Genomic DNA, 15,967 nt, shown 5'->3' with positions numbered 1-15,967 from the left:
AAGGAAGGAAGGAAGGAGGACATATTGTTTGGGTTCAGACCAATATCACATCATTTTAAATTTTGGATAAATTAGATGGAATGAAGTAAGTAGGCCTAAATAATTTCTCCAGACATCTGAGTAGCCATGTTTTTTCGCAAAAGGTCTCTAAAGTTAGGTTATTTGGTTTATTTATTTAAGGAATTGGACAAGATTAAGAGAAGATATTCTAATTTATGAGAGGTCTAGAAAATTATAGCAGACTTTAAGAAGAAAGAAGAGAGCAGAAACATTTTAAAGGATAACTAATTTTATAAATGTTATTTATTATTTTACGAATTGATATTTATTATTTATGATTTTACGATTTTAGGATAAGGACTATTTATAGATGTTATCTATTATTTTACAAATTGATTTATTTGAGGATTTCCACTAAATGACAAGTAAATGTTAAATTTAGACAAGAAGAAATATTTATTCTTTCAGATGTAAATAAGGACATAAATTAACATATAGAGATTAATTTAATAGATTTCATTATTTAGGAAAATTCCAGTAAAATCTGCAACAAATGACATAGTAAATAGGAAAGGTGAAACTAAGGGAAATAGTTGTAACAATTTTCAAAATTCATATATACTTGTTATATTATACCATTGTACCATACTCCAAGGATCAATTAATGTTTGGCACCGCTGAAGAAGAGAGCGGTGGCTCTCGAAACGTGTACATGTATGGTAATTAAATAAAATAAAATGTATAAAGTATTGACAAGGCGGTGAAAATATTTTTACAGAAATTTGAATATAAGTCAATACGGACCAACATGGTGAAAATAATCAAACCATCTAGAATCGGCCGCTATATAAACTTTGTTATTGCAGATGTTTATTGTTATCCACCTGTCTTTGAGCCGCCACAGTCAGCTGACAGACAAGAGTTCCTCTTACCATCTGACAAGGAATTACCGAGCGCATTGTGTGACAATGATGTAGCAGCCTGTCTGCGTAACAGTAAAAAATATAGTATACTTGTACCAAGTTGACCTTGTTGAACTTGACCAAAATACAAAAAATGTACATTTCTATTTTCAGAATTGTATGCTTAATAACATATTATACCACCTACTGCCATTTCTTCATGGATGCAGTACTTTCACGTCTATCTATTGTTGCAGACCAGAGCAAAATGCAGCTTCTTCCGAAGTCCCAGTCTAATCCATGACTTTGACACTATGAAAGCTGCTGGGTTATGGTGGTGCTGAGTAATGACGTTCAGTGCGTCTGATTGTTATGAAAGGTGTTGCTCATAGGATCAGTTGTGCTGCAATAGCACTCTGTCTCAGTGAGAAAAGCAGTATTTCACTCTTCATCTTGCCTAGTACGTCTCATTTTGGCACTGCAATTGGTTTTTGTGGTTTCCCTATAACTGCATAACTTTTAGTGGTGCTATTTGAGGATCCAACCAGCCTCTGGGCTGATGACTGCTTTAACAGACAACATTTTATAATAAAAATATTTTTTCGAACCATTGAAAATTTTCACTAGGTAAATTTTTTTTCCACTTAAGACAACCATCTGCATGGCAATACAGTGTATAGTGCTTTTGGCATGAAATGTTTGATGCATAATTGTTGAACTAATGTAAAGTCGATGATAATGATACCAAACACCGCAGTGTTGTAAAAATTGATTAATTTTCATAACTTCATACACCATGTAACTTCTGCTCTCATAGTCCTCATTCTATTACAATGATACTGTTATTGTGGGCATAAAATTCTCTATTCGGGGATGCACACACCATGAGTAGGAAGTCGGTACGCAGCAAATTAAGAAATTCAAAAGTACTCAACCTCCATATAACTTTGTGCCTAAGGATTGTAGGGCAAGTGTTCTGGCAGAGTCATCTTGGTATGCCATATAGGAGATCTGAGTTACATTTAGACAGCATCTTTTGTAATTTTATGTCAGGCAATCATTTGAGAGAAAGTGATGTTGTAAATTCTTATAGAGTCGCGTCCTATGTAATGTACACTGACTTCGCAAATGTCATGGGATAGTCACCTAGTCACGGGGCCTCCTCTGGCCCTGCGAACTGCAGTGAGACGCCGTGGAAGTGACTCAACAAGTCCCTGTTATTCCTCTGGATGCAGCAGACACCAAATCGTTTGCAGAGCGGCTGCCAATGCTGGTCTGTTCGTGGGTGCAGGATCCATGGCACGGAGCCTGCGTTCCAGGACATCCCAGATATGCTCGATAGGGTTCATATCGGGGCTCCTGGGTGGCCATGGCAGTCGTTGGACCTCCGCTGCATGTTCCCAGGCGACGTGGGAGCGATGTGGCGGCGCGTTATCATTTTGAAACACTGCAGAACCGTCTGGGTGCTGGAAGGCCAAAAATGGGTGGAGATGGTCTCCGAGCAGCTCAACATACCGCATACCATTCAAAGTCTCTTCCAGAACAACTAGCAGGCCCATTCCATACCAGGAAAATTCACCCCAGACCATAACAGACACACCAGCACCCTGGACCACACCTTCGAGGCAGGCGGGATCCATCGCTTCATGTGGTTACACCATACACGGTGCCTCCTATCGGCATGGTGCAGTTGAAATCTTGATTCGTCAAACCATATCACGTTACGCCATTGTTCCAGTGTCCATCCCTGGTGACTGGCGACAAATGCGCGGCGTTGTGCCCGATGACGTTGGGTTAACAGTGGCACCCATGTGCGGCGCCGGCTCCCATACCCCATAGAACCCATGTTCCTACGGACTGTCCACTGGGAGGTGTGTCTAGCACGGCCTGTGTTGAATTGAGCTGTGATTTGTTGCATGTCTGTCACTATTGACAATCCATCTCGGATGTCACCGGTCACGGTCGTGGAGGGTGGCTGGACGGCCAGTCGTTCGTCTGTTGAGGACAGTGACACCCGCATACAACCATTCATGATACACCCTGGACACGGTTGATCATGTGAAGCCGAATTCCTGCACCACTTCTGAAATCGCACTTCCCATCCGTCGAGCACCGACCACCATACCCCGTTCGAACGGTGTCAGTTCACGACGACATTCCATGTTACACCTGTCACATGCACAGCCACTGCTCACAAGGTCTCCTATACAACTGCCGCTGGCACAGGGAGCATGTGGTGCGCAGACAACACACCTGCGCATCAGTGCTCCGCTATCCCATGACATTTGCTCAATCAGTGTATGCATCTGTAGAAATAAATATTTAAACTTGTATAACCCCTCATTTTCTCAAGTCAGATACCTCATCCAGTGATTTTTAAAAACAATCAAATAAGGTGGTTGAGACCGACAAACATGTGAGCAAAACCTCATTTCCATGTAATTTAAAACAGTGGTCAACTTAAGCCCTGTTTGCCAGGTTGAGTTGACAGGCTCTTATGAATTTTTTTCTTCTCAGCCATCACAGGAGTTCAGAACATGATAGATACAAGAAACACTTAACGAGTATTGAGCAATTGTACATTATTTTAGTTTTTAATGTAGTTCAGTTTCTGTGAAGTAGCATCAAAAGTTTGAAAATAAGCAGTTGATGCTAGATGTTTGGGAGAACCGTTGCTTGGGTTGAACCCAATGGTCATGGAATTTGGAGGTTGACACTCTGTTACTGAATTTTTACCTGTCTTTAGAAGGTTAATGTTGTCTAATTCTGTCACCATAAAGGAATAAAATTTCATAATAAAAAATGATAAATGATGGGCAGGGGAATGAACTAATATGCCCTATAAGTTGGACATAACCTGCTGTATACTTGACCACATTAATTGTTGTGAACTTAAAAGAACTACCTCAGTTCCTTGTGTTATAAGTAATCGTTCGAATTCTTCACTTTATTGTTTTATTTCTTTAAATTTTATTTTGCAGTTGGCAGGAATGGATGACTCTCATGTTTCCGACTCCTCTCTACCACCGATTGCACCAGTATTACCTCCTCTTCCAGCCGTTGATGAGCCACTTACTCCCCCAATGAAAAGAAATCGAGCTGAGCTTGCCAATACGTATGAATGGAAGAACCAGTTGTCAGAACCTGGATTTGTTGCTGCTCCTGTATCATGCTTCAAACATGTGAGTGAGAATGATAGCCTTCACGCAATATTGATATTATACCTTCATGAACTGTGGAAATTAAATTGTTTCATCTTCTTCAAGGCTCCTATTGCTGACTGCTGGGACAATATCACTGTTGGCATGAAAGTCGAGGTGGAGAATACGGATTGTGATGACTTCTCGGAGTCATTTCCTGATTCATTTTGGGTAGCAACTGTTCTAAGGATAGCAGGTAAATAGCTCTTTTCATACAATTATTTCTTCTACATGTTTAAATATGAAGAACAGTGAGTTAAAAGTGTAAAATTCTAGTTTGCTTTTTTGTAACTCTTACATGCCTTCACTGGCAAGCAACAAATATGTTCTACATTATTGTGTATTGTTTGACTAAAAAATTCAGCCATCTTGAGCGTATTTTACCATTCGTTTCTTCTTACACTGAAGTGGATAAAATAATATCTCATTGTCATCACATTAGTACTACAAATTACTACTAGTTAACCCTAGAACTGTCTAATGTCGTTTTTTTGTAGTGCGCTTGTCTGTAGCGTAGAAGAAAACCGACCTTCATAAAAGTCATGATGAAGGTACATTTGGTAACATCTATTTATGTGAGAAATAAACCAAGTTGTCAAGCACAATTTGAAATTTATTTTTACTGCTCTAAGGAATTCCATATCCATGTAAATATTCCTCTTTGCTTTGGGATTTTCATGTTTACATTCGGTCAAGATACCACTCAAGACGTCAACATTGCTAGCGATATTGACATTGTTGCAGGAGAAACATATAAAGGAAGTGATTTCAGTGATGTGGAACTTGGTGAAATTAATAGTAACGATACAAGTAGTGACAGTGGGTCAGAACGGACTCAAATGCAAGAAAACAGTGATCGCATAAGTGATTCTGAGGATGATGTACCTTTTCAAGAGAGCTTGATGCTGCTAATGCAGGTAAGCCTAAAGCTAATCAGGCTACTTGGATAAGAATTAACCCTCCTGAAACTGAGATAGAAAGCTGCTGGGGAAGAGGAGGAAGAAGAAAAAAGAAATCCACTGGGAAGTTGTGACACCACAAGTAACATGATCTAACCTAAATTCTTGCTTTACATGCCTTCTCATATTTCCCGTTCTGACCCTTGTTTTGCAAATATTGCAATCAAAGTTTTATTGGTAACTGAGAGGAACTTGTGTGCATTAGATTTTTCAACTTAAAGTCTTTTTTCTGTTAATTTTGCCCTTAATTTTTATTTAAATTTTATTTTATTTCTCATTTTTCAAAGTGATTGTTAGGTCTTTCCATTTCTTGAATTAAGTAATTTCCTGAATTTAATTCCTTATCGCCATCCATTTCCCTCGTCCAGCTTCCACCTATATTTAATTAAACTACAGAATCTGCTCTAAAAGTTCATATACATAATATCATTTACTAATAAAATTTGTGGTAACTGTTAGCATTTAATCTGCAGGGTACAAATTACGGGTTTATATGCTGGCACTTGTGGGGTTAAGAATAGCATTATTGTAAAAAACGGGCTTGAAAATTTCCTCGAATTCTAATACTCTGCTGCAGGAAAATACCACGTAAGAATGGGGAAGAAATGTATGAATTTGTGTAAAACGTGCTGTTCTTTGCTTTAATCTCAGAATATTGTCACAGAAAGTTTTTTAAAAATTAAAAATGTGATTTCTAGTTGTTGCACTGGTCTGAAATTTGTGAGCTGTTGAGTTACACAGTTATGATTTTTTTAATGCAACACATGCAGTATTAAACATATGTCTATTTCCTACAAAATTGCAAACTGACTTAAAACACAGAAAAATGTAAGACTCTTTTTACACGTGGTTCTCTTAAGTGCATTTCTTTAAAATCTTACTTTTTTTGCTTTACATCGCACCGACACAGATAGGTCTTATGGCGACGATGGGACACGAAAGGCCTAGGAATGGGAAGGATTAAGGTACAGCCCCAGCATTTGCCTGGTGTGAAAAGGGGAAACCACAAAAAACCATCTTCAGGGCTGCCGACAGTGGGGTTTGAACCCACTATCTCCCGGATGAGAGCTCACAGCTGCGCGCTCCTAAACGCACGGCTAACTCGCCCGGTAAATTGAAATCTTGACAAATTCCAAAACAAATCACTTTAATTATACACTATCGGATGAGGCTTGATCTCTATCACCTCATCGCTTCGACTGTTTTTTTTATGGGGAGTGGTTTCGTAAAATGGCCGTAACTCTGGAGCTAGAGCTGGAGGAACCAACTTAAACAGGCAAACCAGATTATTGTACTTTTCCTTTGGTATAAGCAGGCAGACATGTACAAAGGTTTGATGTTTGACTTTGAGAGCCTGCTGATGTTTCTTGCTTTTTGTTATAGTCTAGAGTCTGAAGTCCTATTTGAATGTTCTTTGAACTGCATTCCTGATGTGCTACTTTAGCCAACACATCTTCTGCCAGCTGACTGTCATCCCATTCACATCTTCATTCCTAATAGTTGGGTCAAATTATCAAAGGAGGGAAGTATCAAAACTTATTAGAAACCACATCTAATTTTGATGGTTGATTCTGCATAGTGTAAAAAGACTACATGGAAAAAATTAGCTGTTCTTGTCCACTGCGACATCCGAAAATCAAAGTCTGAGTCCTTGATATAACACAAGCAATGCAGCACAGCTGGACATCCCTGTGGGAGGATCGTGCGGTGGGCAGGTGCCCTGCAATCAGCTGAGGCAACGAAGCAGTCTTTTGTTGCATGTGTTTTAGAGACTACTGTTTTTTGAGCAGTGAAAGATAAGCAAAAATGTCTGACAGTGATGCAGTGTTCAAAACACAAGTCTTTTTTTACACCTGTCTTCCCACTGTTGACATTTGTTGACATGAATACAGAGTCCACCAGAAAAATGTATGCACCCTTTGTCAGACTGTATCGGGATATTGACATTGTCGTCGTTTTGAAGTATAAGTATGTTGTAGTATGGTATATTGCCCAACGGATGTCAATACTTGCATCATGATAGTAGGAAAACAAAATATCTGGAGCATGCTTGATGTTTGAGCAGTGAAAAAGCATACTGAAGTGGTTTATCAGGTTTGATAATGTAGTTGAAGTGCAACGTCAATGGAGGAGAGAGTTTGAAATAGAGCCTCCAACACGCCTAACAATTAAACACATTACTGATAAGTTTGAGACTCGCGGAACGATTTGTGATATTCACAAAGAAAGATCAGGAAGAACACATACAGCTACTAGTCCTGCTTTGTCGGCTCTCGTGTTGGAAAGATTTGTTACTTCTCCACAGAAATCTGCTACACAATGTGCATGGGAAGTAGGGATTAGCAGTACAAGTGTACGATGAATTTTGAAAGCCGCTAAGGGGAAAGTTAATGGAAGAGTGTATCGACATAATCTGTGTTCTGGACACTGGAAAATCCGTATGTTCTTGTGGACAAGGTGGTCAATCTACTAGGGATTAATGTCTGGTGTGAACTGTCATCTAGGGGCTTAGTAGAACCCATTTTCTTTGATGGTATTGTCACTGGAGAAGTGTACTTGGAAATGTTACATACATTCATTTTACCAGCTGTATGTGCGCTTTATGGAGTTGATGAATAGGTCTTCTACCAACAGGACAGGGCGCCACCACACTACGATGTAGCAGTATGAACTTTCCTGGATGACAATCTGAAAAGACACTGGATTGGATAAAGAGGCCCCATTGAGTTTCCTCCACGGTCGCCAGATGTTACTCCTTTTACTCCTTTTACTTTTACTTGTGGGGAACTGTGAAAGATCAAGTCTATCGAAATAAGCCATGCATGCTTAAGGTCCTTTGCCAGGAGATTACAGCGGCATGTGCAGCGATCTCCATTGCAACATTGACCAACATAGTTGCATGACTGCTCATCGTTCTGCTGTGTGTCTGGCAGCCAATGGCAAACATTTTGAACATCAAATGTAATCATATGCTTAACTGAAGGCAGTACTACATGTGTGATCAATATTTCAAATAAATAATACAGTAAAACCTCGTTAATTCAATGTCTTTTGGGTGCAAAAATTGGACTTCGAATTACGTGATTTTGAATTAATCGCCCATTCGTCATTCAGAAAAGCCAACCCTTGCGGCGTCACAAAATATTCTAAGACCCGTTTGTTGCGGCTTTTGTGTTGGTGCTCGCCTGCCGCATTTCATTTTGTTACAGTTGGCAATGTGCTGCTGCGTTTTTGTTTCATAAAGACACACTGAACATGGCGACCGGCAGCAGTACACGTGTTTTGGTGTACCTCTGAATTTGTTCTGCATACGTTTAAATATGCAGTGTTTTACTCATATGTAATAAATGTTTGAATCACCTTCTGAGTGATGTGTTTGTGTCTGCTCATTTGGGGCAGTCTGGTCCTCCATCTGACTTGTTTCAAAATTGTATTTGTGCGCCTATGGAACTGAACTTTGTTATGTGCGGCCAATATGTTATTTCGTCGTTTGCAACATAAAAATTTTGGCCCTCCAGGCCGGATGAGAATCATTGTGAACTTTGAACATTGTGCTAGTCGTTCTAGTCACCTTAAAATTGTTATCGTCATGAATTGCTGCCTGCAACCGCCATAGCAACAAGCTTGGCGCGAGAAGCATCATGAACAGTTATTGTATAAAAGCACCAGGATGTCGTGCTTAAGGCTAATTACTACGAATGTTTGAATTCATCATATTGAGATTTCAACGAAGTCTACATTGTTTTGGAACTGTTTTGATATTGCACGTTAACAGTCTGTGGAAGTTACCATGTGCTAACGCATTTGTTCTTGTGAGCTGTTTACGCCAGCTTGTATCTAATACCCTGATGTTCGAGATGTTAAATGCTACTTGGAATTTGGACTCCAGTGAACATTACATCGCATACATCATCCTTTGGACTTTCCAGTCACTTTGGGCATGTGGTTCCAGTCAAGGACTGGTTCCAGTGGTACCTAGTGATGATTAATGATACAGCACCGCTATGTACTGTAAGTCTGTTCCATTTGTTTTTATTATTCCTATCTTGACTAGGGTGGACATCCCGCCTAATGTCCTAACCCCACTGCTAGTACTTTCCGTGTATAGAATTAACAGATTTGTCTTGATTTCTCATGGCCATTATAAGATTTCTTGCTAATAATTTGTTTGGACCGCTTTGTGTATTTTGCATATTTTAGAACGCACGTTGTTTATTATACGTTATTTCATGCTTTTTTGCATCTACCTACATTGTTGGTTCCATTCAAAGACTGTCACTCATTCTAACAATGCGAAATGAATGCTGTGCACTGAATATAGAGCTTATTGTTTGTATAGTCACCATAGTTGTAAGATTGATTTCTATAATTATCTTGTCAATAATTGATTACCCGGACTATTCATCATGGTGTTTGAATCCGAAGCAAAGGCTGTTCAAAAACATGGTCTACTCAAAAGGTCATTAACTCACCTGGAAAATTACTTGCAGCAAGATAACATCAACTATCACAAACTAATTTCCAGGCAAAATAGGCTGCCAGAAATTTGGAATTCAGCATTGTTAGGGAGTATCTAGAATGTGAATTAGACTCAAAATCTAGCAAAACTCACTTCAGAGAGCATGATGAATTTGAAAACAGGTATGATACAATAGTTGGTAGGATTCAAGAATTGCTTTGCTCATTTGAGAGACCCAAAAGTCCAAGCAATGCATCCATTATTTCTGATAACTCTACTCGATCCAACTGTAGCTTGAAGTCCCCTTGAATTGCCTGTTTTTAAAGGAGATTTGACAAAATACTTGAGTTTCAGGAACACCTTTCAAAGCTTAGTTATTAACAATACCCTCATTGACAATGTACAAAGACTACACTACCTATTGTCTCTTCAAGGCGAACCTAGGGATTTGCTAGATAACCTATCCATATGTGCTGGTAATTTCACTGCTGCTTGGAATTTAATTGATGAAAGGTACAATAATAAACGCTTGATTGTTTCACAGCACGTAAAACATTTGCTCAATCTCCGTAGTTGTACTAGTGGATCTTCCGTTGAATATCGCATACTGATAAACCAAGTAAAATCTAATCTTAGTGCTGTTGACAACTTGGAGGGTCAAGTTCCACTTCATGAAATTTTGCTACAGGAATTGATCCTAAATAAGATCAAGCCCAACCATAGAAGTGAATGGGAAAACAAATTTGCCTCCACTGATATTCCCACACTAAATAATTTAATTGATTTCTTGGGAAGAAAATGTCAAACATTAGAGCTAACAGAATGCAAGAAACCTGTTATTGAGCAAAAACGAGACTTAAAATACAATCACAAGTCCACTTCCTGCGCAGGAAATTGATTGTTCCAATTGGGTTATTCCTCATGATATTATTTTGAGTGATAGGACATTTAATCAGCCCTCTACTATTGATATTTTGCTAGGTGCTGATGCCTACTACGAAATTGTCTCTTCTAACATTTTGCATAAGAAGGGTTATCCCGCCTTATTAGATACCGAATTTGGTTGGGTGCTATCAGGCACTTTCCCTGAGTCGTGCATTAAAAATAATGCCAAGGCTTCTTGCGCCAATCTTGTAAAACTTGATTCTATTGACACTAAACTCCAAAGGTTTTGGGAGCTTGAGGAACTTCATCAACCAGTTCTTACTCCTGAAGAAAGGGCTTGTGAAGAACACTTTGTGAATAGTGTTCAATGATTCTGGTAGGTTTGTTGTCAAACTTCCTATTCATGCTGAAGTGCCACCTGTAGCTGAGTTTAAGCATAATGCTGTTAGAAGGCTCAAACAGATGGAAAATAAATTTGCTAAGCTTCCAGACTAGAAAGGGAAGTATGTAGATTCCATGCGTGAATACAGTGAAATGGGTCACGTTGTTTTTGACGGAAGTTGTGAATCATCAAATGGGATAGCATTGAATTCTATGTTAATGGTTGGTCCTACTATTCAGCCTGACTTGCTGTCCATTGTTTTAAGGTTCAGAACCTATTTTGTTGCTCTTATGGCTGACATTGCTAAGATGTACAGATGTGTGCTAATTCATCCCGACCACAGAAATCTTCAGAAAATTGTTTGGCGTGAATCTACTGATGAAGAAATCAAGGACTACCGTCTTACTACTGTCACATACGGTACAAGTTCCGCCCCTTTTCTTGCTACGAGATGTCTAGTTCAAATTGCTGATGAACACAAGGAATCCCACCCCACTGCATCAGAGATCATTCGCTCTTGTTTTTATGTTGACAACCTGCTGACAGGTACTAGTTCTGTTGAAGAAGCTAAGGAGCTCCAATCAGAAATTTCTTCTGTGCTTGATAGTGCATATTTTCATCTTAGAAAGTGGACGTCAAATTGTCCAGAAGCTCTTACCAATGTTTCTGCAGAGGATAGAGAAATGTTGTTACCTTGTAACCTCACTAAGGATGAAGCTATTAAAACATTAGGTATTGTGTGGCATCCTAAATGTGAGTTTCAGTTTCAAATAAATTTGAAGAAAGCACCTAAGGAATTCACTAAGAGGAGCATTCTCACTATCATTGTTTCTATATTTGATCCCCTTGGATTGTTAGGATGTGCCATCGTTAAGTACAAACTTATCCTGCAGTCTCTTTGGCAGTTGAAAATTGATTGGGATGATGCGTTAGAACCTACATCCGAAATTATTGAAAGCTGGAATGCTATCTACAGTGATCTCCCCTTGCTTCTCGAACTCAGAGTGCAAAGAAATGTAATGGCCTTTACTAAGAACAAGGTTATTGAAATCCATGGCTTTTCTGACGCTTCAGAAGCTGCCTATGGTGCTTGTGTGTATATTAGGACAGTATCTGATAATGATGAGGTATCAGTGATCCTGTTGACTTCTAAATCGAGAGTTGCTCCATTAAAACAGCAATCTATTGCCTGTTTAGAGCTTTGTGCTGCTCTATTGCTTTCTCGCCTTATAAGTAAGGTCACTGAATCGCTGAAATTGCACATTCCTTGCTCCACATACTGCTGGACTGACAGCACGATAGTTCTGTGTTGGTTACAGAAACCCGCCAATTGTTGGAAAACCTTTGTCGCTAATAGAGTTGCTGAAATTCAATCCTACACTTCAGTCTTAGATTGGAGACACGTACCTACCCACAGCAATCCAGCTGACCACTTGTCTCGAGGTGTTTTACCCTCACAAATGTTTTCTCTTGATGTATGGTGGCATGGTCCCTCCTGGTTGCACGAATTGTCCCCAGTGTACCCTGATTTTGTTGCTAGTAATACACCATCTGCTGCGAATGCAGAATCAAAACCCTCTGAGAGTCCTGCTAGTTAGAGTTAGAGAAGTTTTCGTCCTTTCTCAAACTTAAGCGAATTTATAGCTATGTTCTGAGATTTATTACCAATGTTCGCTCCACAAAGGATGCTCGTGTCATTGGTCCACTCACCCCTGAAGAATTGAGGATTAGTGAAATGAAAATAATAAGTCTGATGCAAGCTAGTGAGTATGGAAAGGAACTTCATGACTTGAGGTCTAATAACGTAGTTGCCTCTTCGAGCTCATTGAAAACTTTGAATCAATTCCTCGATGATTACGGGTTGTTGAGAGTCGGTGGTCGACTCATGAATTCTCAGTTGGAATACAATGAAAAACACCCCATCATTCTTCCTCTGAAACACTTTGTTACTAAATTGATTGTTAAACATGAACATGAGATGCTATTGCATTCGGGCCTTCAGGCTGTATTGTTTTCCTTGCGTAACAGATTTTGGATTCCATGTGGGAAGACAGTTGTTCGTGGTGTGATTCATTCATGTTACAAATGCTTCAGGAGCAAACCTCCACTCACCACCCACATAATGGGTCAGTTACCCTCGTATAGAGTTGAACCATCGTTACCCTTTGTTAAGGTTGGTCTTAATTATGGTGGCCCAGTCATCATAAAAGGTGATGGCCCGAGGACTTCCTCACCGCATTTAGGAGATTCACGGCGCGTAAAGGATTTCCAAATCTCATCTTGAGTGATAATGGCACAAATTTTTTTGGAGCCAACAATGAGTTATTAAGATTTATTAAGGATAGTTCTAATGAAATAGAAGAATATTCATATAATTTGAATGTGATTTGGAAGTTTATTCCACCCTCCAGTCCTCATTTCGTCGGGCTTTAGGAAGCTGGAATAAAGTCCACAAAATCACTTTTAAAGCGGACCCTAAGAAAAAGCATTCTTAATTTTGAAGAGCTGAGTACGCTTTTGTATCAAATTGAGTCTGTGTTGAACTCGAGACCTCTCTGTTCAGTGACTGACGACCCCAATGATCAATGCTATTTGACACCTGGACATTTTCTAGTAGGGAGACGATTGACCTCTATCCCCTCTCGAGACATATCCAACAGCTCCCGCTCCTGTCTAACTAAATGCAATTTGGTGCAACAGCTGTATCACGATTTTTGGCAGAGGTGGTCAAAGGAATACAGTACATACAGTCACTTTAACAAAGACGTAAATGGTCTTCCGTAGGAAAGTAGACTCCAGCTGTGGGAGACTTGGTGCTTCTAAGGAAGGATAACCTTCCTCCTCTGGTTTGGAAGACTGGTATAATCCAGGAGCTCCATCCTGGTTGTGACAATATTACTCGTGTGTCAGTGTAAAGACTAAAACTAGTCTTTTGCGCCGTGCCATAGTGAAATTGTGTCCATTGCCTAAGGATGTTGTATAGTTGTATATTTGTATGTGTTGTATCTGAGTTTTCTCTTTTTTATTCATTTGTCTGTATTGAGCATTTAATTTTGTTACAGTTGGCAATGGGCTGCTGCGTTTTTGTTTTATAAAGACACACTGAACATGGCGATCGGCAACAGTACACGTGTTTTCGTGTACCTCTGAATTTGTTGTACATACGTGTAAATATGCAGTGTTTTATTCATATGTAATAAATGTTTGAATCACCTTCTGAGTGATGTGTTTATGTCTGCTCGTTTGGGGCAGTCTGGTCCTCCATCTGACTTGTTTCAAAATTGTATTTGTGTGCCTATGGAACTGAACTTTGTTATGTGCAGCCGATATGTTGTTTCGTCGTTCGCAACACCGTTCATGCATGCAATTAACCTAAATTCACAGTTTAAACCTTTCAAATGCCATGGAAAGAAACTATTTCCAAAATGTATCCAACAAGGTGCATTTACATTATTCAAACTATGCATTTGGATAACTCACTGGCAAACATAACCTCACGCGGTGAAATTAAAAAAAGAAAAGACAACATGATTCAACAATGAGGAGAAATCTATACTGGTTCCCCTGTGCAAGTGCTTTGTTCATCTGTATTGTATGCATTTTAGATTCCTTGTACTTGCACGGAAAGTACCCGATGCCCTTAAAACATCGTGGCTTATCAAACTTTCATATGACGAGGGGAGAAAGTCTCTCGCTTCCGTCTGCATTACAACGCAGTACAGTGACTCTATACGTGTAGAATTTCCCGCCATGGCACTTTCCTCGTAATTCAGACATGCCAACCCTTGCCACGTCACAAAGTATTCTAGACACAATAATGCATGCAATCACCTTGATGCTCAGTTTAAACCTTTCAAATGCCATGGAAAACACTCTTTCCGAAATGTATCCAACAAGGTGCATTTAAAAACATTTACGATTTCACTCAAACTTAGCAAATATGAAGCACACTGTATACACGCCGAAGCGAGTGGAAGTGCGGAAAGCTGTAAAATACTGGGGTTTTTTCTTTTCAAAATGTAAAGGTAGTTTTGAATTAAAAGTCTGAATTTCGGTAATGGGATCAACATTGTTATCCAAATTCATAAACAATTTAAGTAACATGCAAAACCGTACCTCATGTTTCTGGGAACAAGAGCTGCTTTGAATTAGGGAAGACCTTGAATTAACAGATTCCTAACTATCGAGGTTCCAGTATAATAATAATAATAATAATAATAATAATAATAATAATAATAATAATAATAATAATAGTTTTTTGTTCCACTAGGAGTGTATACATTCTTGTGGTGGACTCTGTATTTATGACCCCTCTATTCACGAGGAAAAATCATTTATGAGATGCTAACTTAATTATTGCAAGGTTGGTATTTACTGCATATGGGAGAGAAGTATTGTTCAGCTCTGCACCTTTTCTGATTGTTGAAGTATTTTCATGTGTAAATGAACCACAGTGTTGTGCTCATCTCAGTAAGTTATATTTGGTTATACACAAAGTGATTTTTGATCATTTTTTGTACATTTCATAGCTTAATGAATTATCTAACAGGATTTTTACTTATCCTTATTTTATTAAAAGTATGAAGTTGTAAGCAAAGCGAATGATGTGCCTCGTCGACATTTTGACAGTAGGCACGAATGGGACCACCATATTAGTGACATCTGCCTTTATTTTTTTTCTCAGATTGACTGTGGAACAGATTGTTAACCTCCTTCATTGAAAGTACTGCATTCACAGAACTGCCCGAGAATGCTCTAATGGTGATGACGAACTGTATGGGGATCTGAACAGACTTGCAGCACATCAACTTCAGGCAGGAACAGAATTAGTTTGTTCGAAGCTCTTAGATGGTGATGTTACAAAAATTAAGCAAGGTACTGTTGACGACAGTGAGGCAGAGATTTGAGTAAATTTCAATGATTGAGAACATTCTCCCATGCATTGTACATCTGATGGTGAACAGTATGAGAGAAATAAACAACTTAGGGTCAACAAAAATAATCATTCAGTGAAAGGACGAGGAAAATTTTGTGTGTGGATAGTTAAAAATTCAGCGAAAGAATTCACTCGGCCAAGCTATCTTGATGTGAGGGAAGGGCTTGGCAGTTATTGTCAAGTCGCAGATCACAGTTCAGGAGTTGCTCTCATCCGCTACAATGGCAGTAACATTGTTACCGTT

General features: G+C 39.1%; 1 protein-coding gene across 3 annotated transcripts in view; it reads left to right on the top strand.

Annotated features, from left to right (window-relative positions):
* Positions 1–15,967, top strand: part of LOC136881030 (polycomb protein Sfmbt) — a 381,497-nt gene that overhangs the window by 153,777 nt on the left and 211,753 nt on the right. For all 3 annotated transcript variants that reach the window (XM_067153628.2, XM_067153622.2, XM_067153627.2), the window contains exons 5-6: positions 3,884–4,084; positions 4,169–4,298. In XM_067153628.2, the coding sequence (XP_067009729.2) occupies positions 3,884–4,084; positions 4,169–4,298 (331 nt within the window). The remainder of the gene's footprint in view (positions 1–3,883; positions 4,085–4,168; positions 4,299–15,967) is intronic.

Source organism: Anabrus simplex, chromosome 9 (genome assembly GCF_040414725.1).
Source record: "Anabrus simplex isolate iqAnaSimp1 chromosome 9, ASM4041472v1, whole genome shotgun sequence".
NCBI classification, from domain to species: domain Eukaryota; kingdom Metazoa; phylum Arthropoda; class Insecta; order Orthoptera; family Tettigoniidae; genus Anabrus; species Anabrus simplex.
Note: the sequence above shows the minus strand (reverse complement) of the source record. Positions and strands in the feature narration are given on the sequence as shown.